The sequence below is a fragment of the Arvicanthis niloticus genome, chromosome 1 (assembly GCF_011762505.2).
Source record: "Arvicanthis niloticus isolate mArvNil1 chromosome 1, mArvNil1.pat.X, whole genome shotgun sequence".
Lineage (NCBI taxonomy): Eukaryota > Metazoa > Chordata > Mammalia > Rodentia > Muridae > Arvicanthis > Arvicanthis niloticus.
In genome coordinates, this window is record NC_047658.1 from 151,755,127 (window position 1) to 151,781,580 (window position 26,454).

At 42.1% G+C, this 26,454-nt stretch overlaps 1 protein-coding gene across 21 annotated transcripts in view; it reads left to right on the forward strand.

Annotated features, from left to right (window-relative positions):
• Window positions 1-4,470: 4,470 nt before the first annotated feature.
• Btrc (beta-transducin repeat containing E3 ubiquitin protein ligase) overlaps window positions 4,471-26,454 on the forward strand; it is a 170,485-nt gene continuing 148,501 nt past the window's right edge. For 9 of the 21 annotated variants that reach the window (XM_076922670.1, XM_034497304.2, XM_076922609.1 and 6 more), the window contains exon 1: window positions 4,516-4,671. In XM_076922670.1, coding sequence (XP_076778785.1) covers window positions 4,624-4,671 — 48 coding nt within the window. In that variant the 5' untranslated portion in view covers window positions 4,516-4,623. Of the gene's footprint in view, window positions 4,672-4,937; window positions 5,062-26,454 lie in introns of those variants that run through there. The other 12 variants (XM_076922658.1, XM_076922708.1, XM_076922754.1 and 9 more) reach the window with 10 other exon arrangements.

A 26,454-nucleotide genomic window follows, 5' to 3' on the forward strand; every position in this document is an offset into this window, starting at 1 on the left:
CAGACATTCCAAGCAAGTGCCCCAAAGCTGATCTATACTCAGCTCACAAGTGCATATATTTTAGAATCTCCAGATGTCAGAGGCTAACACCAGGCATGGTAATCCAATGCTTGTTATCCTAATATTCAGGAGGTAGCCAGGGTCATCTTGGCAATGTTAAAAATAAGGTTGGGGTCAAAAAGGAAGAGACTACAACTACTGTAAATGAAGAGGATGTTGGGAGAGCAATGAGCAGACGACGAGACGGTGCACAGACACAGGAAATGCATCTGGTGTTCTAACTCACGTGGTAACTCAGTCTTTTCCCCATTGGCTGGGGGCCATCTCACAGCCTGAATTTAATCTGAAGATAAAATCTAGAAAAGGGAAAGGGTTGTTCTAAGGAGAAAGGAGCCAGGGCTCCAGGCTATCAAATTCCTGGCATACAAGTGGACTTTTGTGTAAAAAAAAAAAAAAAGGAAGGGTTTACTGACTGGGGAGGAGATTAAAACATTTGCATAAAAGTTTTATCAGGAGTAGGGGTAAAAATATTTGAATTCCTTATTCTAAACAAAAATTTTATAGTATTTGGTAGAAAAGACTCATATTTGATATTTGTGTACACCTGGAACCCTCTCTTAACTACCTTGGATGAGAGCATTTAGTTCCTGGTCAATCTGAACAGCTTGTTTCAGCACAAGGACTCCCACCCTGATGAATATCATCTAAAATCCTCTTGTCTTTCTGCTCTCCACCCACCCACACCCCTGCCTCAGCTTTGGCAGTTTGATTCCCAATTAGCCTTTCTTTCTACTTGTGGAGTAGTTTAGCGGTTTCACTGTATGAGATCTATCTATCTATCTATCTATCTATCTATCTATCTATCTATCTATCTATCTATGGGATAGCGTGGGAGCTAGATGATGGTAGTGCATGCCTCAATCCCAGCATTTGGGAGGCAGAGACAGGTGTTTGAGGCCAGCCTGGTCTAAGGAGTGAGTTCTTGGACAGCCAGGGCTACACAGAGAAACTGTCTTAGAAAACAAAATAAAGCAACAACAATAAAACCCCCAAAACAAACACACACAAAAGAAGAGGATCGGAGAAGTTTGGCTAATTACAACCAATTAGCCAATAAAAGGATGTGCTAGAAATAGGTCTCTAGTACTTTTCTCCTGTTGGAGGGGGTGAATTTAGGGACTGACATACAAAGAATTAGTCTCCTCAGGTCTCTTTCCTCTGATCCAAAAAATTTGCTTAAACTGATTGGCTATGAAGGTTACATCCAGGCAAGTCTCTAGTCTGGGCTTTTTGTTTTAATACCTGTGATTACAGCTTTTATGAGGCTAAAGCAGGAAGATTTCAAGTTTAGTCAGGATGGAGATAAATTACAAGACTGCCTCAAAGAAGAAAAGCTAGAGGGGTGTGGTGCATGCCTTTTTTGAGGCAGCCTGGTCTAGAAAGCAAGTTTTAGGACAGCCAGGGTTACACAGAGAAACAAACAAACAAACAATAAAGAAAGAAAAAGGAAAGAAAGAAAGAAAGAAAGAAAAAAGAAAAAAAGTGTTATTTTAAAAGATGAGAGGAGAAAGACCACTGATCCAAATCATTATGGCCAAATTATTAAAACAAGTTTATTTTTTAATTAATGTACTCAGGCTGCCTCCCCCCAAGGATGGGTTTAAAGGTCAGCATTGGATGTGGGAAAGATAAGGGTTAAGGAGCTTCCAAATGGGGGATTTAGCAGGCAAATAGGCAAGATTACAGCTGCAGAATATAACAAGGTAGTCCTAACAAGAGCTGTTAATTGACTGGCTATCATGGAAGTCAATTTGTAGACCAGGCTGGCCTAGAACTCATAAGAGATCTGCCTGCCTCTGCCTCTTGAGTGCTGGGATTAAAGATGCCTGGATATAATAACCTTGAAACAAAGGTAGGGTTGCAAGGTGGTCGTAACAATTTTGAAACAAAGACATGGTTGCCATTTTCTGGAACAGGCAGTACAGAACCATTTGTAGTTAAAATTACAGGCGAGTCATAGCCCAGTCCTGCAAAAACATATTCATAAACAGGAATGGACCTAATTTGTCTTTAGCCTAATTTGTCTCTTAAGCCTAAAATGGAGGTTCATCAAAATGTTAACTTGGATTTATTGATTTAACATGAAAGGTGATTTTTGGTTTTGTTTGATTTTGAGAAAATGCCACATAGTTCAGGCTGGTCCCAAATTCCAGATCCTGGGTTCTAGGATTAAAAGTATGCACCTCCAAACCAAGCCAATTTTAACAAAGATTAGCTTTATTTATTTATTTTTTCTTTTTGTGGCCAGCCCCTGACAGTTTCCTTTGAATTCATATGTACATGAGTGCTTTAGCAAATGGAGCCTTTAAAATAAACCTCTTGGTTAGCAGGTGTTAATGGTGCATGCCTTACATTCCAGCACTCAGGATGGGGAATCTCTGATTTTGAGGCCAACCTGGTCTACAGAACAAGTTCCTGGGCTATAGAGCTACCCAGTTTGCTTTACCAACTCTCACTTTCTGCATGAGTGGCCAGAGAAGGCTGCAGACCCCCTGCCAGTCCTTCTTTGTTGTTTTGCTTTGTTTTTTAAGATGGAGTTTCTCTGTGGAGCCATGATTGTCTTGGAACTTGCTCTGTAGACCAGGCTGGCCTTAAACTCAGAGATCTGCCTGCCTCTGCCTCCCGAGTGCTGGGATTAAAGTCATGTGTCACAATGCCTGGTTTATTAGAAATTATTAATGTAAACTTTCTAGTTATGTGCATAAAATGTCAGTGGCAGCGGCTGTGATTGATGTTTACTACTTTTTAAAAGACAGGCTCCCTGTTCATAGCCTAGGCTAATCAGGCTTCCACTCATAGCCCCAGCTAATCTGAAACCCAACTATGCAGATCAGGTTGGTGTTGGCTTCTGCAGCACCACTGTGGGCTAATTGGTCTTCCTTTAACCTGTAGAGTAAGTACATTTGCCTTCCGTCAAAACTAAATTAGTCTAGTGAGATGGCTCAGTGGGTAAAGGGATTTGCTACCAAATCTAATTATCTAAGTTTGATCCCTGGGACTTACATTGTGGAAGAAGAATAATAACCTGTTTGTTTGTTTGTTTGTTTGTTTGTTTGTTTGAGACTTGCTTTCACTATGTAGCTCTGGCTGTCCTGGAACTTCCTATGGACTTCCTTGTGAACCTCAAACTCACCAGCCGCCCCCTGATCTCCACAAGCCATGTGTACCTACATATACACAAAATAAAAATTTAAAAGTAAAACACAAAACAAAACAAACCCAGAACCAACCACCAACCAACCAACCAACCAGAAAAAGAAAGAACAGAAACCTAGCCAAAATTGGTTGTTGTGTTATTCCTAAGTGCTATCCTCTCTTGGCCTGTGTTCCTGCCTATGATGTTCCCATAATTAAAGATCTACTCCAGGCCAGGCACAGTAGTGGCTGTGGGTCATCGTGTGGGTGCTGAAAATCGAACCCAGGTTCACTGCAAGAGTAGCAAGTGCTCTTAACCACTGAGCCCATATACCCCGCGTTTTATGTGGGTTCTAGAGATTTGAACTCAGGTCCTTGTCTTTTCACCAGAAACATTCCTATCTATTGAGCCATCTCCCCAGCCTCATCTTCTCTCTCTCTTTTCTTTTGTATTTTTCAAGACAGAATTTCTCAGTGTAGCCTTTGCTGTCCTGGAACTCACTAAATCTACCTGCCTCCACCTTTGCTTCCCATGTGTTGGGACTAAAGACATGTGCCACCACACCCTGCCTGTTTCGGGCTTTTATGGCCAAAGAAACAACTTATAGGCTTCACTTGCTTGATGGTCATTGTTATTTCATTTATGTAACACAGAGCTTAGATCTCAGGGCTAGCAATGGTAGTCTATACTTTTTGAGTGCTAGACTCAAGGTTTCCTGGAACGAGCTCTATCTGCCCCTGGCTGGCTCTGGGAGAGAAAAGGCTCTTCAGAAACGAGAGGCAGTAATAGCTTAGGGGGACTTCGGAATCTTGCATTGATGTTGAGGTTGTTGTTACATGCACACTTGGTTCAGAGTCTCTAGGTTTCAGTCTTTCCGCAGATGCCCCATGTATGAAGTTTAGGAGGGTCCGGTCGGTTCTCTAAAATCACAATTAGGGAGGCTCAAGGACCTTGGGTTCTCTGTTTTTCCAGTATTTGTAATACAGAGGAAGCACTAGGCGCCATCTTGTTATCAAATGCCAGGAAAGCAGCTACTGGCGTCGTTTGGTAACCACGGTGACACTCTGGCTTTGCCTTCTTAAAGGCTGAAAAACTACAATTCCCATTAGCCTACTTCCCCTCCGGGCTCTCGAGTGCTCTACATTTGGCTTGCACATAGCCGTGACTCTACGCAGTGACCCGTGGGAGTTGCTGTTCGCCGCGTGGTCTTGCCTTTTGCCGCTCCAGCCTCCAGAACTACAAGTCCCGTGAGGCAGCGGAGCGCGCACGCGCAGAGCCGCGATCTTCCTCGGGCCCCCTGCCAGTGCCAGGAGGTAAAGAGAGGGCGGGGGAAGGAAGAGGAGGCGGGATCCGGGCGCTGCGTTGGCTGCGGCCTGGCACGAAAGGGGCGGCCCCGGCGGAGAGCAGACCCAGTAGCCCGAGCGATTATGGACCCGGCAGAGGCGGTGCTGCAGGAGAAAGCGCTCAAGTTTATGGTGAGGAGATATAGTGCGGGTAGGGGACTAGTGGAGACGGCAGCGTTGGCACGTCTCTGAGCTTAGGCCTGGGTCACCGGCTCATCCTAGGAGGGGGCAGTGGGACTCCGGGCCAAGGCCGGTGGCGAGGGCGGAGGGAGGGGCTGGACCGGAGCTTGGGGGAGGGTGCAGGAGGGTGCAGAGGGGACCCTGGGGTGGGGGCAGCAGCTCCGCCATCTTGTGGAAGAGAGGCCAAGTGACAGCGGGAGCTCATTCGAGGTGGGGGCTCCAGGCGGCACGCGGGGCCCCAGAGGGAAAGGGGCGTGGGGACAGTTACTGAAGAGCGGAGGAACCCGGGTGGAGAGACGCCTGTGGACGCTGGCAGAGGCCTTCCCGGTGTCAGGGTTACGGGTAAGGCCTGGGAGAGGAGGTGCATTCAGGAGTGGGGAAGAGTGGAGATAGGATAATGGCAAGACAGACACTGGGGGCAGGGGGAAACTGGGCAGGTCTGGAAACTGATGGGTTTAACGGCGAAGAAGGGAAAGCCCAGGCTGGGGAGGAAAGTAGTTTTGGATAGCCTTTGCCTAAGGGCTAAGGGTGGAATACCAGTTGGCCAAACTAATGTTGGCAAACTCTGGAAGAGGCCTCATTTAAGAAGATAAGGACTCATACCCTAGGGCTATGGTAACAGTTCCTGGGAGAGAAAGACAGTGTTGATTGTGAGCTAGAATTACAAATATCAGAAAGGAGATACGTGCTCTGTTTTGAAGGAGCGGGGCAAAATTATTTGTGGTAAGGATGAAGTGATGAAAGAAATGTAGTTACAGGTGAGTGGGGACAAGATTAATAACCAATAGGAGAAAGCAAAACAAAACTTGGGCCTTCAGTGTTGAGGTAGTTAAATGTGGAGGAAGCCAGGTGCTGTATCACTTTCCCTGAGAGGAAAGGCTCTGGAGAAGTGTTCAGAGATGTGAAGAAATTCTACAGGAAGGATGTAGGGAATAGAGAAAGTGAGGTAAATCAGGATTGGTGGTGGCCCATGAGTTTTAGGTTGAAATACAGAGTGACCATTGCATTTTCAGGGTCTGTGTAAACCCCTTAGGCCCTGTTTCTTTAACTTTGTATGGTGGTTTTCCTTTGCTGTGCTTGTGTTTAGCAACCTTGACCAGTCTGATACTTGATGCTTTTAGTCTGATGCTTTCTTGTATATCCTAGGTGTAAACCAGTCTCTAGTTACATCTAAAGAATGATGGGATGCATATATATATATATATATATATATATATATATATATATATATATAGTTTAACAGGTGGTCTTGGGGATATTGTATTATTTTCAATCAAGTCTTGTTTTTTTCCCCCCAGAAGTAATTGTAACCCATCATTCCAAATAGCATTCCTTTGTTGAATAGTTTTTTTGTGTCTTTGCCTAAAATGCCATAACAAATTTGATAAACATAGACACTAACTTAGTTAAAATTAGGTTTTAAATTGCCACATTCATATTTATAGAAGCCAATCAAATTTAAGTTTATATTTTGGGGACTGGAGAGATTACTCAGCATTTAAGACCTTTGCTGCTCTCCTAGAGGATGAAGTCTTGATTCCTAGCACTCACATGGCTACTCACAGTGGTTTGTAATTCCAGTCCCAGGGGATCCTCCCTCTACCCTCTTCTGGACTCCCTTGAGCACCAGGTACACAAGCAGTGCACAGACATACATGCAGATAAAACATCCATACACATAAAATGAATGAATGAATGAATGAATAAAGTATAATAAAAAGATAAAATTTTAGTCAGGCTGTGGTGGCGTAGTACCTCTTTAATCCCAGCACTTGCAAGGCAGAGGCAAGACTGATTTCTGAGTTCAAGACCAGCCTGGTGTACAGTATGAGCTCTGGGGACAGCAGAGTACATAAAGAACACCTGTCTCTAAAAACCAAACAACAACAAAAAATTACCTTCAGAAACATAAGTTTTTCATTCACAAAATTCTATTGAGCCTGAAGATGTTTCTTGAATTTCTCTCCTGTGTTGACCTTCTAAAATATTAAAAGACCCCAGGTCTGGAATTATGTCTAATGCCTTATTATCTAGTTCTAAAGAAGCTGAGGCAGGGGTGGGCAAGGTGGCCTATACCTGCGCAGGTAGGTAGATATCAGTTTGAGACCAGCCTGGTCTACATTGTGAGTTCTAGGACAGCCAAAGGCACATAGTAAGAATCTATCTCAAAAAATACAAAAAAGGAAGAAGAGAAAGATGAAGATAAAGATGACAAGCATGGGGGCAACAAGGAGGCAGGAGTATTGCCAATGTGAAAGCCAGCTTGGGCTACATACGGAATTAGACCCTGTTTCAAAAGGCCATAAACAAACCAAACAAACAAGCTAGGTGTGGTGGTGAATGTCTGTGATCCTCGCACTTGGGAGCCAAGGCAGATGGATCAGGAGTTAAGTCCTCCTGGGCTACTTGAGACCCTGTTTACAAACAAGCAAATCAGCAAAGAGACCTTGAAATCTTGGGGGAGGGGATGGAAATAAGTTGCTTTTATCCCCTCAGCCAGTTTGGAGTTGTAAGTCAGAAAAGTGCTCAGTTTAGAGGGTTTCCTCTGAAGAGGAACCTGACGTAGAGTCAGATTTATGGAATGATGAGACTTGGAGATCATAAAGAGACATTATGAGATCACCCTCTTCTGCTCCCTGTGCGCCTCAGCCTAGGAACGTTCTGAGCTCCCTCAGCTCTGCTCTGTGCCAATGAATTAGGTGTTGACAGTGGCCGACTTGGAGATGGCTAAGTGCTAGTTTGCAGTTTTGAGGGCACCACACATTATTGAGTGTTGAGTCACTCACAGGGAGAAGCTAAGTTTCCTTTACATTGGCTGCTTTCTCTTTTGACCTTGCTGCAATTGTGGCTGCTTTTTGAGAAAAGGCCATTACAGGAAGAGAGTGGCTAAGAAGGACACCTCAGTAAGACAGGCAGAGACGGAGAGTTACTATTCCCTTTCAGTTCAGTCACACCCTTATTATGAATCTGAGTAAGTCCTCTTGGTACCATTTACCCCACTATATCGTGTCTTTCTGTTTAGAGTCAAATTTAAGATAGAGAAGGTATTTTATTTGAGCTTGCATTAAGTAATTAGTACAGAGTGGAAGGTTGTCCTTTAGTCAAACTGAATTTTTTTTTTTTTTTGGTGTTTCCCTTCAGTTGCTAATAACAAGCTTGCTAAATTTTTTTTTTCTTGAGACATGGTTTCTCTGTGTAGCCCTGGCTATCCTGGGACACTCTATGTAGACCAAGCTGGCCTCTGTCTCCTGAGCACTGGGATTAAAGTTGTATGCCACCACATCCAACTTCAGTTTAAAGAATGTAATATAAAATTTATTGTGAATGCCATCATGGAATGGAATGCTTCATGAGTTTAATTAATATCACATGAATGTTGTAGTTATTTTGACCAGGATTTTTTTTGTTTTCAATGAGTTGTTCCTGATGCTACCACAAATTTCAAGACACATGGTCTTGCCCTCTGTGAAAAGTAGTGTAAGCTGAATCTTTAACTTCTGAAAGCAGATTACTGAGAAGAAAGCAGTAGTTTGCATGAAGCAGTCTGCATGCTGATATCTCTCACCCAGCGCCAGCAGGTCCTGAGGGACTGTTTCTTAGTCCACAAAGCCGTAGCAGCAAAGTGAAGTTGACGGAGAGGAGCTAGGCCACATGGATACCTATGGGGAAATAAAATGACGTACTGAGGAAGAAACAGTGTGTTTAAGAAATAGGATAAATGTATTCTTTTCCAGCCAGTCCCAAGATCAAGCAGGAAAAGTAATTTTAAGATTTCTTTTAAAAAGTATTATATGTATATGTATGTTTTATGTGCATGTGCATCTATCTGTATACTAGAAGAGGTCATCTGATCCCATGAGGCTATAGTTATAGATGGTTGTGAGCCACCATGTAGTTGCTGGGAATTGAACTCAGGACCTTTGGAAGAGCAGCCAGTTCTCTTAACTGTGGAACCATCTCTCCAGCCCTAAGATGTGTTTTTGCTTGTTTGTTTGTTTGTTGTTTTTTGCTCCTTTTTTTTTTTTCTTCTCGTTTTTAAGACAGGTTTCTCTTTAGTCCTGGATGTTTTGGAACTCACTCTGTAGACCTGGCTGGCCTCAAACTCAGAGATCCTTCTGCCTCTGCCTCCCTAGTGCTGGGATTAAAGGCTTGTGCCTTCTGGCTAAGACACTTTTTTTCCCCCCCTTAAATAGCTAGTAAGGAAAAAAAGCTTAAAAAGGCAAACACTGCTGAATAGAATGATACATAACTCTATTCCTAACATGTAGGAGGCAGAGATGGGAGTATCCTGGGGTTGAGGCTAGGCTTAGTTCAGATAAGGCTCAAAGCCTGCTCTTTACTGTATGAACATTTAAATATGGTGGCTTGTGCTCCAATGAGTATTCCAGGAAGTAAGAGGTAGAAGCTGTCCAGTCCTCTTGTGCTAGATTTGAAATTCAAGAGAAAATTTATAATGTCATTATGGTCTAGTCCAGTGAAGGTTAATCTAAATAAAATCAGGGCTGCTGGGAGGGGGATAACTTCTACCTCTTCTTATGAAGAGTAGCATTAATGAACAGGAAGGGAGAATTCCCGGGGCTGTCTTCAGTGGTCTACTACTGTAAACGCTATTTTAGTTGGGTGCTCAGGCTACATGTATGGATGGGATCAGCCGTGTTTGTGGGTAATATACAGAATGCTTGGGTTCACATCTTTGTTTGATGTGAACTTCTCAAGAAACAAAGGATCTCCTTTATTGGTTGCTTCAAAGATAATGAGTAGAAATGATACTGAGTGAATTAATACGATTTAGTAACTTTTTAAAATTTTGTGTGTGTGCCTGAGGTCAGCTTCAGATGCCATTCCCCAGGAGCCATTCAGCTTGCTTTTTTTTCTAATTAAGATTCTCTGGAGCAAAGGTGGGTCGGGAACATATGTCCAATACAGCTGCCCAATCACCATTGTCAGGGCACTCAGCAAGCTCACAGGTCAGCATCATTCTTTGTCTGGGTATCAGTATGTCTAACCTGTCGCTCTGGCAGCCACCATGCTCCTTCAGCATCCTGCAGAAAAAAACACAAACATGCCTTCTTCCCATATTAAACACCTGATCAGGATTGTGCCATATGCCAGTAAGTGGATCCTTCCCTTTCACCTAGGCATAAGTATGCATAGTTGTAGGGTGCCATAGACACTCAGCAGAAAGTTCATTGTTATCTAAATACTTTTAAAGAAATTTAAAATAAAAAGAACATGATTTAAATAAATTTGTGGTATACAGGGATATACCTCCCCCTTTTTTATTTTATGAAGATATTGTTTTAAAGTTCCATGGGCCCCTTCCACAGTTCCTTGTCCTTGAGGATTAATATGGCTAATATTAAATTGCTGCCAAAAAGTCTCAAATGCTCAACTGCAATAGCCAGTTCCATTATCTGTTTTTGTTTGTTTGTTTTTCTTTTTCTTTTTTTTATTATTGGATACTTTATCTACATTTCAGATGTTATCCTTTTTCCTCATTCCTACCCCCAGAAACCCATTATCCCATCCCCCCTCCTCCTATTTCTATGAGGGTGTGCCCCCACCCATCCACCCATTCCTACCTCCCTGCCCTCGAATTTCCCATCACTAGGGCATCCAGCCTTCAAGGGACTGAGGCCCTCCTCTCCCACTGATGCTAGACCTAAGACGGGCTCAGTCTTATTTATGAAATAAAAAAGGGGGAGAGGCGGAGAGCTTTTGGGGCTGCTTAGCAAGAGTGACATGGTCCAAGGACAAGGAAATAGGCTGCTTGGCAGGAATCTGACATTGGCCAAGGACAAGGAAATGGGCTTCAGGCAGGAATCTAAATCTTAGGCCAGAACAAAGAAGTCATTTCAGGCAGGAATCTAAATCTTAGGCTAGAACAAGGAAGTAGCCTTCAGACATGAAAATGACTTTGGGCTAGGACAGGGAAGTTGGCTCCTATATTTTGGTCATCCTGATAAGCCTTTAGAAACAGTGGTCATGGGAGTGTTCAGAGAATTGAGTTTACTGGCTTGCTTGTTCTTTGACTATTTGTGTTTATTGTCTTTCTTGTTCCTTGACTATTTGTATCTATTTGTATTGCTAGTTCCTCAACCTAGAACTGACCTTAGTATTTGCATGTAATTAAAATGGTATAAAAGCAAAAGGGAGGAGGGGGAATGGATTGGGGGTTTCTAGGGAGGGGAAATGGGGAAAGGAGTTGGCATCTGAAATGTAAATAAATAAAATATTCAATAAAAAAAAAGATTCTCTGGAGCATAGGGCTTACTTAGCTTGGTAGGTGAGAATGAGTGGCTCGAGTGGCTCAAGGGTGGGGTTGGGTAGTATCCCTGGGAATCTGTTCACCCCTGCACTGGGATGCTTGCATGAAGCAGCATGCCTAGTCCTTAATCTTACCCAGCAGCCACTTACCACTGAGCTCTCTTCCTGGCCTCAGCCTTTCTTTACTTACCTGAGAGACAGATGTTTAAAGGCTAGGAAGATAAATTGTTATCAAACAACAATCATTTCTTTTTGTTATAGGTGCATTAGGTCTTGTCTCTGCATCCTTTTCCTATTGCTTGTGTACTGAGACAGGATCTCCATGTGTTCTCCAAAATACTCTCAAGTTCTTGGACTCAAGCAGTCCTGCTTGAGTGTCATCAATGGAACTACAGGCATTTGTTACTTGTTACCACCCTTACCTTCCCATTTTAAATTAGTTTATTTCCTGGATTCTCTTATATAAATATCAGGATATGAAATTATAACTTAATTTTTTAAAGATTTATTTATTTATTTCATGTACATTTATTTATTTCATATACACTGTTGGTGTCTTTGGACACACCAGAAGAGGGCATCAGATCTCATTACAGATGGTTGTGAGCCACCATGTGGTTGCTGGGAATTGAACTCAGGATCTCTTGAAGAGCAGTCAGTGCTCTTAACCACTGAGCCTTCTCTCCAGCCCCATAACTTAATTTTTTTTTTTTTCTCTGTGTAGCCCTGGCTGTCCTGGAACTCACTCTTGTAGACCAGACTGGCCTCGAACTCAGAAATCCACCTGCCTCTGCCCTGCATAACTTAATTTTTAATGTGTAATCTTACATAATCCAGTCTGTCTTTGTAGTCCAGGATGACCTTGAACTGGTCTCATTTCGGGATTATGTGTGATCACCTTTGCTGTTTAAATGATAATTCTTTGTGCTAATTTCTGAGATTTCTGTTTGTAATAGATGAATGAGTGGGAGTGAATTGCCAGGTAAACTTTGTGGTGTTAATGCAGGTACTGAGGAGGCTGAGGCAGTAGAAGCTTCCATTTGAGGACAGTTTGGATTATAGAATGTGTTCAAGGCCGGTATGGGTGACCTAGTGAGGTCTTGTCAAAATAAAAACTGAGAAGAAGGGATGGACAGGCATGGTCTAATGTGCTAGAAACCCGAGTTCAATCCCTAGGGCCTGAGGAGTATGAAGAGAAAGAATTGAATTATTAAATACAAATTAAAAATGTTATTTTGAATAGTTGTTAGGAATTTTTTATTGCCAAGTTATTGAACTTTCAGAAGAGATTTGTTATCTCTTATATTTAAACCCTGAAGAAAGGAAGCAGATAAGTGATTTTTTTCTCTGCTGAAGGGAGACAGGACACTATGTAAAATCTTGATCATATATAGATAAAACCCTTTGTCAATAGTACTCCAACAAAACTATCTGTGCTTTGGAATATAGCTCAAGGTAGATAGTTTGTTTAGCATGTACAAGCGCTGGGTTTGATACCCAGCTCTATAAAAACAAAAACAGCAGCAACAACAAATCACCCAAAGTCTTTATGGTATTAAGATACTTTACAGTCTTACCTATTTTCTAGGGATACTGAATTGTAGCACTTTCTTCATATGAGGATCTGTTGAAGGTGAAATAGAAAATGTTTACTAAAATTTAACATCTTAACAATAGCCTTGTCAATGAAAAGAAAGGTAAAAGCTAGAGATCAGTCCCCACCATCCAAACAAGACTTCTCCCCTTAACAAGGCAGTTCCAGCAGCCTAAAACAGGCAGTGGAGGGTCTGAAGTCTTTGGGAAAGGTCAGTTATATTTTAATGGTATTGACCAATTTTCCATACTGGCCACCCTACACTTCAGGGATCTCTGGGTCGAGGAGCCCGATGCATATTCCTTTTAACTTCCCAAAGCCCAGTAGAGACCATCTTTACATGTGGCTCAGATAAAAAAAGTAGAATAGGCAAATTGAATTAATGTTGAACTAAGAATATGGTTGATCTCTGAGGCACTATCATCTTAGTATATTATTTCACTTCATTTTCCCAATAATCCTATGAGGCAGATTCAATACTATTATTTCTGTCATTTTTCACATAAGGAAACTGATTTCCAAGAGATTAAATAACTTGCTCAAAGTTACTCTGCTAACAAGGAATCTGAGGTCAAACCCAGACATCCTTACTCAGAGACCCTCACAGTGTATGCGCCCCCCTCCCGTGTGTGTGTGTGTGTGTGTGTGTGTGTGTGTGTGTGTGTGTAAGTGCCCATTAGCAAGTGCACAGAGGCCAGAGGAAGACCATTAGTGTTCTTTACCATCTTCCTGTTACACAGGGTCTCTCAGAACCTAGAGCTTGCCATTTTTTAGCCAGGCTGTCAGTCCAGGTCCAAACACTCCTCCCTCTGTCCTCCCCACAACTGGGAGTCTGAGACAGTTGAAAGCGGTTGTGCACTGTACAGTGTGGGTGCTGGGAACCAAACTCTTGTCTTCTGTACACTCAATACTTTTTTTTTTCATTTGCTGAGCCTTGACTTTTTTGTTTTTGTTTGTTTGTTTGTTTTTCTTCTTCTTTGAGTCAGGGTTTCTCTGTGTTATCAACTCTTACTGTCCTGGTGCTCTGTAGACTAAGCCAGTCTCTGAGTGCTGGGTCAAAGGCATATGCCACCCTGCCTGCCTTGAACCTTGACTATTATTACTTTAAAAAGCTCCATATTTATTTATTTTGCTTTCTGACTGTGCTTCTGCCTTTACTATTTTTTCAGCCGTTTTCTGCTTGTCAGTAATGAAAGCGCACTTGATCCTGTCATGGACACTGCACACACAGAGCCACCCTAGGCCCTGCGGACGTGCTATTTTGTTTTAGACAATCTCATAAGTATTATACAGCAAGAACCTCTCCAGGTCTGCCCGGGCACACACAACAGAGATTTTGGTGTTTTCATAACCTTCTGGGTATAAAGGTAAACAATCCTATTGCCAAGAATTCAGGACACCTAGTTTTGGGGGCTGGAGAGATGGCTCAGTGGTTAAGAGAACTGGTTGCTCTTCCAGAGGGCCTGGGTTTAATTCCCAGCACCCATATAGCAGCTCACATGCAGGCATAAAATCAAAATAAATAAATTAAAAGAGTACAGGCCATATTATAGGAAGCCAATGACGTATGTCAAATGCTGGACTCTTCTGAGTGACTCTTCTAGGCACTTTCCCTACAAGAGCACAGTACATGCTCTTAACCACTGAGCCCTCTCTAACACAGATGGCATGTTTCCTTGTTAGTTATGTGGTAGCCTGAGAGTAGTTACTATCTGGACTTAACAGGTGTGTTTTCTGATCATTTGAATTACCAATGAGAATCTGAGATGTTACAGTTGCCACATATCTATATTAGTATGTCTTATAGTTTTCTTTTGAAACAGGGTCTCATGTACCCCAGGATGGCTTTAGACTTGCTGTTGAGGATGACCTTACAGTTTTGATCCTACCCTTCACTTCCTGAGTGACAGGGTCATAGGCATATGCCACCATGCCCACTTTATGAAGTCCTGGGGATGAATGAAAGTTAGAGTTTTGTCACCCTCAGCAAATGCCCCATCTCCTGCTAGCTCCCCAGCTCTGGCTAGTGCAATTTAGTAAAGTACCACAAAACATGTTTAGTGTGCAGTGACTGATGCTGTCAATTCATGAGCATTGGGGAGATTATTTGATCCTGATGGACTTAACTGTGTGACTGTCACATGTTTTGGGATTCAGAAGAAAGAGTGACTTAATAGAGAAAGCCCTTCTCATAGTCACAGGAATGGCTAAAAGAAGATCAGCTGGTCAAGTGCTTTCCAATCATTGTTTGTATATTATGACTGCCAAATATCACGACCACATGGTTAAGATGGAACCAAAGTGGAAGAGAAAATAATTTGTACAATAATCTACATTAACAATGTATTTTTTCTTTTTGATAATTTTTAATTAATTGTTTTTTTTTTTTTCAGTTCTAGGGATTGAACCTAGGGCCTTCAAGCATGCTAGGCTCTAGCATTTGATTTTATTTTTTATTTAAAAAAATTTTTTTATTATTATTATTATTTTACATCCCTATACAGTTTCCTCTTCTTTCTTTCCTCCCCTCTTCCCCCTTATCCAGTCTACCTTATTTCTCTTCAGAAAATGGCAGGCCTCCACACAAACAAACATGGCATATCAAGTTGCAGTAAGACTAGGCACCTCCCTTCCTATTAAGGCTGATGAGGCAACCCAGTGGGAGGAAAAGGATCCCAAAAACCAGCAAAAGAATCAGACAGCTCCTGAAGGCCAAGCTATACAACTGTAATATATGTGCAGAAGGCCTAGGCCAAATCCATGAAGGCTTTCTGGTTGTTGGCTCAATTTCTGTGAGCCCAGGTTAGTTTATTCTGTGGGTTTTCTTGTGTCTCTTACCCCTTTGGCTTCTACAATCATTCCCCTCTTCTGTAGGATTCCCTGAACTCTGTCTAATGTTTGGCTGTGGGTCTCTGTATCTGTTACCATCAGTTGATCGATGAAGCCTCTTTGACAATTGGAACCCCAGGATTTTTTTTTTTTTAAGATTTATTTATTTTTTATTTATGAGTACATTGTAGCTGTCTTCAGACACACCAGAAGAGGACATCGGATCCCATTACAGATGGTTGTGAGCCACCATGTGGTTGCTGGGAATTGAACTCAGAACCTCTGGAAGAGCAGTTAGTGCTCTTAACCACTGAGCCATCTCTCCAGCCCAGAACCCCAGGATTTTAAAAATATATATTTTGTATCTATCTGCCTAAGTGCATGTGTGTATCACTTGTGTGCAGTTCTTGTGGAGACCAGAAGAGAGTGAAGTTTACCTTGGAACTGGAGATACAGGTAGTTGTGAGCCAGCTAACATGGGTGTGGGAAACTGATTTTGAGTCCTCTGAAAGGGCAGCGAGTGTTTTTGTTTGTTCATTTGTCTTTGTTGTTTTAAAAAGCCATCTTTCCCGCCCCCTGGTATTTTTATTTAGTTTTAAAATTTTATTTCTCTTTGTCTGTCTAGCTGTCTCCAGTGCTGGAACTCAAACCTAGGGACACATATTACAAGTGTTCTACCACAGAGCTACATTGTAAGCTCTGATATTTATATTTAGTTTTTGTTTTGTTTGTTTTTTTCAATATAGGGTTTCTCTGTGTAGCTTTGGCTGTTCTGGATTCTGGAACTTGCTCTGACCTTGAACTCAGAGTGCTGGGACTAAAGGTGTGCACCACCACTGCCTGGCTAGATTGGGATTTGTTCCCCTCCCCTCCCCTCCCCTCCCCTCCCCTCCCCTCCCCTCCCCTCCCCTCCCCTCCCCTCCCCTCCCCTTCCCTTCCCTCTTTCTTTCCTCTTTCTTCCTTCTTTCTTTCTTTCTTTCTTTCTTTCTTTCTTTCTTTTTGTTTTTGTTTTGTTTTTTGTTTTTTGTTTTTTTGAGACAGGGTTTCTCTGTGTAGCCCTGGCTGTCCTGGAACTCACTCTGTAGACCAGGCTGGCCTCAAACTCAGAGATCTGCCTGCCTCTGCCTCCCAAATGCTGGGATGAAAGGCGTGCGCCACCACTGCCCGGCTTTCTTTCTCTTTTCTGTTTTGTTGTTGTTGTTGAGACAGGGTTTCTCTGTATAACCACCCTGACTGTCCTGGAACTGGAATTGTAGACCAGGGTGGCCTGGAATTCACAAGAGATGTACCTGCTTCTGCCTTTTGAATGTACTACCACACCTGGCTATATTTAGATTTTTAAACCCTCCTTCCCCTTCCCTTAGATATTTGGCAGCAAGTGCCTTTACCCACTAAGCGATCTTGATGGACATTTTTTTTTTTTTTTTTTAAGAGGTCTTGTGTAACTCAGGCTAGCCTCAAACTCAATTTATGATTGAGAATGTCCTTGAGGTCTTGGTCCTTCTGTGTCCCCTTTGAGAGTCCTGAGATTACAAAACACTGAGCTAACAGCCATAACATGTATACAGAACCCACATGAAAGCCAGTTGCATGAGTCTGTGTAATCCCAGGATGCATGTACAAGGAGATGGGAGGGAGAGGGAGAATTACTAGAAACTCAAGGGTCAGCTACCCTGGTGTTCCCAACAGGAAATGATAACAGAGATAGGTGTACACACACACACACACACACACACATTGTGCACAGATGTGTGTGTGTGTGTGTATATATATGTATATATATATACACACACACATATATATATACACATACATACATATACACACACGTATATATATGTATATATATACACATTTAAAAAGTTGGAAATGAAAATGATGCAATATAGATACCGATTTGATCCTCATACCTCAGTCAGACGTGGTCCATTCCAGTAATGGGCTTTATAACAAAAGGCTCCAGTCCAATCTGGGATGATACTACACACTTTTTGTTTTATTTTTCAAGCCAGGGTTTCTTTGTGTAGCCCTACCTGTCCTGGAACTTGCTCTGTAGACCAGGCCTGCCTCAAAGTCAGAGATCCACCTGTCTCTGCCACTTGAATCCCAAGTGCTGGAACTAAAAGCATGTACTACCATATCCTGTCTATTGGTGCACACCTTTTAATCCAGCCCTCAGGAAGCTGAAGCAGGAGGATTGCCAAGTTTCAGGCCAGAGGTCAGTTTGGGCTATATAATAATAGGTTTGAGACTATTCTAAGATACAAAATGAGACGCTGTTCTCATCCTCTAAATAAAGAAAGATTGACTCTATACATTGAGTAAAATTGTCCTGGCTCTTTAGTCTCTTTCAGTCTGGAAATTATCCTGTAGATTTTCTTTATGTTCATGACTATGGTACTTTTGTGGGTGATAGGCTAAGCTGGGTATGGTGACTTACACCTGTAATCCTAGTACTAAGATGCTCAGGCGGGTGAATTGTTGCAAATTTAAGTTTAGTGTGTGATATATAATAAATTCTAGCTCAGTCTGGGCTAAAGAGTGAGGTCTTCACACATATGCATGTCCACACGCACAGTGGATTCATACACACAGCATTTGGAGGAGGGCATCAAGTTATTCTCCCGTTACTCGTCACTCTAATTCGTTTGAGGTAGAATCTCTTTGAATCTGTATCTCACTTTTTGCCTTTGTCAACAGCCATCAAACCCCAGTAGTCCTGTCTATAAAACTGCACAGCAGTAGGGCTATAGACTTCTGTGAGGCCACTTCCACCTTGGGTGTAGTGATGATCCAAACCCAAGTTTTCTAGGTTGTCCAGCCTGTGGTTATAACCACTGAACCATCTCTTCAGCTCTGTGGTTATAACCACTGAACCATCTCTTCAGCCTAAGAGTCAGGTGTAGTAGTATATGCCTGTAATCCCAATGCTTGACTACCTGTAATCCCAGCATTTGGCAGGAAAACTTAATAGTTCAAGGCTAGCCTTGGCTACATAGTGATTCCAATGTGCCAGCCTGTGCTACATGAGATCTCATTTCAAAGCACAACTCAAACCAAAATAAATAACACTTTCTTCCAAAGAAAACAAACCGAACAATTGAATGATCAGTGTGTAAGAGTTTCAAACATTACTCCTGATGTTGTTACAGAAGAATAATAGCTTACTGTTCTTGCCCATTGCTGTGTTTTCCACTAGACAATATAAAGCCTAGAAGTTGTGCTGGTAGAGTGTCTATTCCTAATCTCATATGAATGTCTACATTTGTTTTTTAGAGAACATGAGGAAACAATTCCTGGCCCCCCAAAGTACCTATTGCTATGACCACATCTGCCATACCCCAGTCTCCTCCTGAGGTCTCACTGATTCCCCACTAGCAGCTCTAGCATTTTGTAGGCCCCCACCCTCACATGCCCCATTTCTTCCTCAGAGTTGAGATTTGTTTTTTCTATTTATTTGTCTCTGTTGTTTTTGAGATAGAGGCTCCATATAGCTCACACTGGCCTTGAACTTGCTATGTAGCTAAGGATGACACTGATCTCCCCCGCCTCTCCCTTTCAGACATTGAGATTATAGGCATGCACCAGCACACTGGGTTTAGAACAGAGATCTTAACATTCTTCAGTTTTATAACTCATAAAACACTCATTTTTATTTATTTTGTTGGGACAAGGTCTCTCTATAGCCCTGTGCTTCTTGGAACTTGCTAGGTAGTAGACCAGGCTAGTCTTGAATTCCGAGATCCCCCTGTCTCTGCCTCTGGACAGAGGTAGAAAGAAAGGTGTATACCATGGTGTCCTGAGACTTCCTTCACGTGGTCTTGTTGGCTTTGAGGTTACTGTCTTCCTTTCTAGCCTCCAAGATGGTAGAATTACAGTCATGCCACCACACCTGGCTGCCAATATCTTTAAAGATTTTGTTATTGAATGTTCATGATTTTTCAAGAACGTGTAAGGTAAACGAGATTAGCATATGATGCTTCAATATATAGCCTCAATATCTGTATTTCAATATCCTTAAAATGTTCTCAGCTGTGACATTGAGGATGAGAGTCCCACTTAGTTTCTGGTAGTGTCTTTTGTTCTTAGTTTGAATACTTATGGCTCTGTATTTATCTTATTTTCAGACAGTTTCCATAGGTGAAGTCAGGTTGGCCTGAACTCACAGCAGAGGCCTGTGTGTCCGTGTCCATTTCACAGTGGTGATCTTGAGCAAGGTGATTGCTATCTGCTGACCTCCTCTTCTTGGCCACACAGGGCAGTGGCATGATCTTGAAAAAGTTTCTTGTTCAGGGGACTAATTGAGTAAGCCATGGTGGCCTTTCTCCTGAATAATGTGCTTCTTTGTAACTCCTCCCAGCCAGAGGCTTCTATGGTAGGAAGCAAAACTAAATGATTGGTAATTCAATGTTCAGTGTTTATTTTAGCTGGTTATTAGATTGAGGTTAAGTTTGTTTAGTGAGTGAATATGGAAGAATTGTCCTTTTTACAGTTGCATATGTGCTTGCTGATCCTCAGGATGTCACTCCCATTTTATGAAGCTGGAACATAATTTCCTTTTTTAATGATTGCAGAGTTTTAAGTTACTGGATCTGTTTTGATGCTGTTCCGTATGCCAGTCCTTTCTTTGCTATTGTGTTTCAGGAAATAGTCTCCTCATTATAACTTGTTTCCATGGGAGAATATAAGCCACTTTGAAGCAGTTTCCCATAATATATTGCTGCAGAAATAGATTGTCAGGTGGTGTTATTCAGGCTTAGTTTTTGTGTAATTTAGAAAAGGTGATTTAAGTAGAACATTTGGTGTATCTTTTTCAAATTGCAGCTAATTATAATGACAGTTAATTATGAGCTCCTTTTTACTCTTTTAGAATGTTGTCCAACTGTAGCAAATTTGGCAGGGTTTGAGTTAAAAACAGACAATTTAAAAGTCAAATGAATCAATTGAAAAGAATCCTGCCTCTTCAAATTCAGCATCTACCAGCATTTTTCTTTCTTTTTATTTTATTTTTAAATCTACAGCCATTTCTAGACACCCACAGTGCACAGGTGGGACAGTGCACACTAATCCTGTGAGCAGGAAATAGGAATTTCTGATCTCTAGTTTCACTGTGGCAGAGACAGGAGCCTCTATGTAGCAAGTTCCAGGCCATCCAGAGCTACAAAGTGATGTCCTGTCTCAAGAACAAAAACAGCAGGCATGGGGGTTGGGCAAAGAGGGAGAGGAAGAAACTGCAAGGAATGATTTGAACTTTGATTGGAGTTTCAGAGTAGAAACTTATATAGATATTTGTAGATCGCCTTTGACTTTGTGGTATTTTAAATGTGATCTTTTTCTTTTTAAATGAGGCCTTTTTACAGACCTCATCAACAAACTGTCTAATCTTTGTTATGCATGGTCATCTAAAAAGTATGTTTTGGAACAAGCATGAACATTACTAACTAGACTAGCCTAGCTATGTTCTTGTCTCTTCTTGACTGGCAGTTTTCTACTTCTACTTTCTAAATCCTAGGGTTAAAAGTACACACTACACACTACTACATCTGGCCTAAAAAGGATTGAGGGTTTTTTTTTTTTTCTGAGACAGGGTCTCACTATGTAATTCTGACTGTCCTGGAACCCACTAGGTAGACCAAGGCTGGCTTTGAACTCACAGAGATTCTCCTGCCTCTGCCTCCGCCTCCCAAGTGCTGGGATCAAAAGCGTGCACCACCATTGCCTGCGTATTAGGTATTCTTTTTTTTTTTTTTAATTTTATTTATTTATTTTATGTGTATGACAAGTATACTGTAGCTGTCTTCAGATATTCCAGAAGAGAACAATAGTTCCTACTACAGATGGTTGTGAGCCACCATGTAGTTGCTGGGAATTGAACTCAGGACCTTTGGAAGAATAGTCAGTGCTCTTAACTGCTGAGCCATCTCTCCAGCCCCCATATTAGGTATTCTTAATTGCATCTTTTTTTTTTTTCTCTCTCCAAGAAAGGCTTTCTCTGTGTAGTCCTGGCTGTCCTCGAACTCTCTCTGAAGACCTGACTGGCCTTGAACTTACAGAGATCTGTACCCTCCCTAGTGCTGAGATTAAAGGTGTATGTCACCACTGCCTGGGTCTTAAATGTATTTTAACAGTGCTTCATGGAGAAAATATTCACAAATTTGTGACAACATTCATATTTAAAAAGTATTAGAAATGATAGAAATGAGGTGCTGTTGGGACTCGACCCTAGAGCCGTGCTCATTAGGCGTGTGCACAAGCTGCGTCTCTAGCCCTCAGACCTGCTCTCCTCCAACACATGAGAATTCTGTCAAGTCAACTGAAGCATGGATCCAGATATATTATAGATTATGCGATGGAAGCCCAAATAAGATGCTCACATGGTTTTTTCTCAGAGAAGCTTCTTTAAATGGTTCTGTTAAGTGTAGGAATGCTCTGATGATTATCTTTTTAATTAAAATGAGAAATCTTTGTTTAAAGTGGCATTCGTTTTTTTACGGCCTGTTACAGTCTCTGTAACAATCATTTCTTAAGTCTGAACGTTTTATTTCCAGGAATCCATTTATATAAAACTATGTTTAGACTTAATTAAGGAACGATTCTTACAAAGCTTGTAAATAGCCAGGAAAAAAGAGACCGAAAATCAAACTGACATTCACATTTAACAAAATGACTGTTACAAGGTATGTAATAAGCCATTAAAATACAATAAAGCCCTTTTTATAAGAGTTCATATTTTTTGATCCTTGTTTTCAAAGGTATTTAAGACAAATATCAAAGCTCTACACACTGGAGTGGACCAGTAGTAACTTCTTTGGCTTATAACTGGCAATGGAGGGGCCTACCTGTCTTGTTCATGCTTTCTTTGAAGTACCTGAGACTGGGGCTAGTTTAGACTACAATGTAAGTTTTACATTGGCCTGTGAAAACAAGACCTGTTTCCCAGGTTCAACTTTCTAGACATTGTAAGACATCGAATAAGTTGCTTAACTGCTTTGAGTCTGATTGCCTTATCTTGAAAGCACTGTTACCATAGCTTACTTCTGTGTCAAAGAGCTCTTAAGAGGATAAAGGAAAATTTTAAGTATGAGAGTATTTTTAAATGATAAAGGACTGTAAGTATTTAAAGTAATGTTTTCCATAAAGACAGTCCAGTATAATAGCATCCCCCCACCCCCAGGTGTTTTGTTAGGCTTTCATGGCAACTCTTATAAATGAAAGCATTTATTGGGGCTTACTTAAATTTCAGAAGTTCAGTCCATTGTTGTCTATAGGCTTAGATTTTTCAAAACCTGTGGGGAACCGACAGAAGGCGGCTATCATCCTTGCAGCCATCTTGAGCCATATACCCAGATAAGAGACTTCATTACAATAGCCTACAACAGCTGAGCACACTCTGATAACATCTTGCTTTAGATACCCAGGATTTTCCTTTGGGTGTGTGAGACTTAAAGGTGTGTGACTTAAGGGCGTGACTTAGAGATCAGATTTAGAGACAAGGCCTATGGGCATGATTTAAAGGCATGACTTAGAGGCGTGGCTTAGAAGTGAGACATATAAAAGGGGAGAGGCAGACAGAAGAGTTCAGTACAACTTGGAACTAGGAATTAGGTTAGAGAGTACAACTTGGAGTAGGAATTAGGCACTTGGAGGAAGAACTTGGAATTAGACATTAGGCACTTAACACTTGGAAGAAGTAACTTGGAACTTGGAGGTACTAGGGACTAGGAACTCAAGACTTGGGACTTGGAGAGAAGAAGAGAGACTGAAGAATAAACGGGATTGAATCACACTCTGTCTGGTCTCCATTCTTCCAGTCCATCCTCACTCTCTCTTGCTGAACCCTGACCCTCTGACTGGAGCGGCTTGGGACAGTGCGGGCTCTAACAATTTAGCCCCCAAGGCTTTTGGCAGTGGGCATTTCAACATTGACAGAGCGGTCCGTGACATTTTGGCCCCCAAACGTGGGGCAGTTCGGGCCACAACATTTTTGGTGCCCAACGTGGGCAACCAACCACCATCTCCAAAAACCTACTTTAATTATGGTTCTTTAATGCTTCAGCCTCTCTTCTAGTTTACCATTCACCAGAGGTAGGAGAAAAGAAAGGTAAATGGGTTGTGGACCTGTTCAGAAATAGTTCTTTGGGGTATTCCATCCTCATTGTCAGCAATCCAGTCCTCTCTCAAACACCAACACAAAGCAGCAGCAGCAGCAGTAGTCCAGTCCACTCGGTGAACACCAAACATCAGTTAGTAGCAGTGGCTTGATTCAGAAGAAACCACTAGGCTCTGCCAATCGGCATGAGTCTAGGGAAGCAGTAAGAAGCAGCTGGAATGCCACCAGAAGTTTCTGTGCTGCATTTCTCTCCACAAAGTCAAGACAAGTGAAGATCAGTGAAGAAAGCAAGAGTGTTTTCAGTGAAGACGGTGTCAGTGAAGCACAACAAAGACCAGCAAAAGTCACAAGGCAAACCAGTACAAGAGCATTGTCCCTGTCTGTTGTTAGGTTACACTTACACTCTTTCCAAACATCACATGTCCTCTCAAATTTCACTCCAGCAAAATATCACGTGCCCTTTGACCAGGCAGCTTCTAGAAAAATACTATCTCTGCTTCAGCAAAACATCCTCTCATAAGACAGTTCCCAGAAAAACATCACATGACTCCACTGAGTCTCCAATGAACCCAGAAATTCCTACTTCAGTCATCATGGCAGGCAACAAAGCGGTGCACAAGCAGACATCACATTGGAGAAATAGCCAGGACTGATACATCTGGATCTTCAGCAGTGGGAAGAGAGAAAGTCTCTTGGAATGGGCTTTGTGAAACCTTGAAGCCCAGCCTAAATGACACGCATCCTCCAACAAAGCCATACCTTCTAATCCTTTCAAATAGTACCATTCCCTGGTGAACAAATATTCAAATCTATGAGCCTTTGGGGACCGTCCTCATTCAAACCACCACACAGGGTCTTTACATAGCCCTGGCTGTCCTGGTATTCTATATATAGATCAGGCTGGCCATAAAACTCAGTGACTGCCTGCTGGGATTAAGGCATGCACCATCAAACCCTGCACATGGTACATGTATTTCTTAAGAATATTTTCCTTGTCAGGCATGACTTTTAATACCAGCACTTGGGATACTGAGGCAGGTAGATCTCTGAGTACATTAGTGAGACCCTGTTTGAAAAAAAAAAAACAAAACAAAAACTCCCTTATAATCAAAATATATTCTATCCAAGAAATTTAATATTGATTACTTAAATAATTATTAATTATATAATGTACAGTGCCTATTCCGAATTCCCAATTGCCTCAGTAATATCTTCCCCAACCCCAATCTGAGTCCCAATGCTGAGGATCTGATTGAGGTCTTTTTGTGTGCTATGCATATCTTCTAATAATGAGCTGCATCTTAAGTATTCAGGAAAGAGGGCTAGGGATGTGATTCAGATGGTAGAATTCTTGGCCAGCTAGTGTTCAGGAAGCTCTAGGCCTAGTCTCCAGAGCTGTACAAATTGGGCATGGTGGCAACATTCCTGTAGTCTCATCACTGGGGATGTAGAGGAAGGGGTTTAGAAGTTCAAGGTTCTTGATCAGAGGATTACGTTCAGCTTAGAGTTACTTGTCTCCTGGGATAGATGATAACCTGACTCAAAATCTTCTGACACTAAATAAAAAGCATAGGAGTAAATCGTGTCCTGTGTAATGTCTTAGTTTTTGTCTATTTGTAGTAGTCCTTCAACATGCTTTAGCTATGAAATTAACATTTTTTGGAACTTGTCTCTTTCTGTATCTTAGTCTGACCTGAAGCTGGCAGTTCTCCTTGCTGTCTTAGTCTTTTGAGTGCCAGGAATAGAAGTATAGATCATCATCCTTGGCTTCTGAAATTCCAGTTTTTCTTGTAGAGTCTGGAGATAGTTTTACAGAATACTCCATATCTGGTGTCTGGTTCTTCATGATTGATTTTATTTAGAAGTTGTTAGCAGGAATGTGTATTGTAGTTTCTTAGTGTACTATACCAGAAGCTACATGATGTCATTTTGTTCTATAATTGCTAATGTTAAGTGATCCTATTACCAGGGCATTGCTTACCTCACATTTTCATTGTAAGGTCTCACCACAGAACAACATCCCAGCTCCTCTTTAAAGACTTTTAAGAAAGATTTATTTGGGGGGATGGAGAAATGATTCAGCAGTTAGGACTGTCAGCTCCTTTTTTTTTCTTCGAGACAGGGTCTCTCTGTGTAGTCCTGGCTGTCCTGGAACTTACTCTGTAGACCAGGCTGGCCTTGAACTCAGAAATCCGCCTGCCTCTGTCTCCCAAGTGCTGGGATTAAAGGCATGCACCACCACTGCCCAGCCTGTTGGCTCCTTAAAGCTGGCAGGTCCAGGTGAGAGGAGAGAGAGGTCCCGAACCTCTGGGTCTCTCCAGAGCTGAGTGGGATGGTGTCAGTGGCCCAAAGAGACATACCTGGCCGGAAGACATCTGGGCTCAAGACTTGTTGAAGCAGGAACTCAACTTTAATGTAACAACCTCTTGTTTATATAAACTTGGAGCATTGGGAGGAGGAGTTTTAGTGGGGTGAGATGATGTAGGGGACAGGGAAGGGTGGCAGAGGGTATGGGGTGACTGACAGGGCCTATTGCAAAGCTCTATATCAGCAACAGCTGAGTAGAGGCAGGGCTAAACAAGTCCTGTTGAGTCACTCCAGTACGGAAGTGATTAGACAGGTCTCAAACTTGAGCCAGGCTTAGATTCTTCCACAAGGCTGCAGAAACTCGAGCCAGGCTCGAGTTTGTCCACAGGGCCCAAATCAGGGCCGAAATGGGGCCCAACATAGGATAACATGCTGCTCTTGCAGAGAACCTGAGTTGAGTTCCCAGCACCTGTATCTGGTGACTCACAAATGCCTGTAACTCCAGCTCCATGGGGATCCAAGACCTCTGACCTCAGGCATCTGTACTTGTATTTAACCCCAGATGTTGCGCTTACTGGAGCCCGATGTTGGACGCCAAACTGTTGCAGCCCGTACTGCCCGTTCCGGT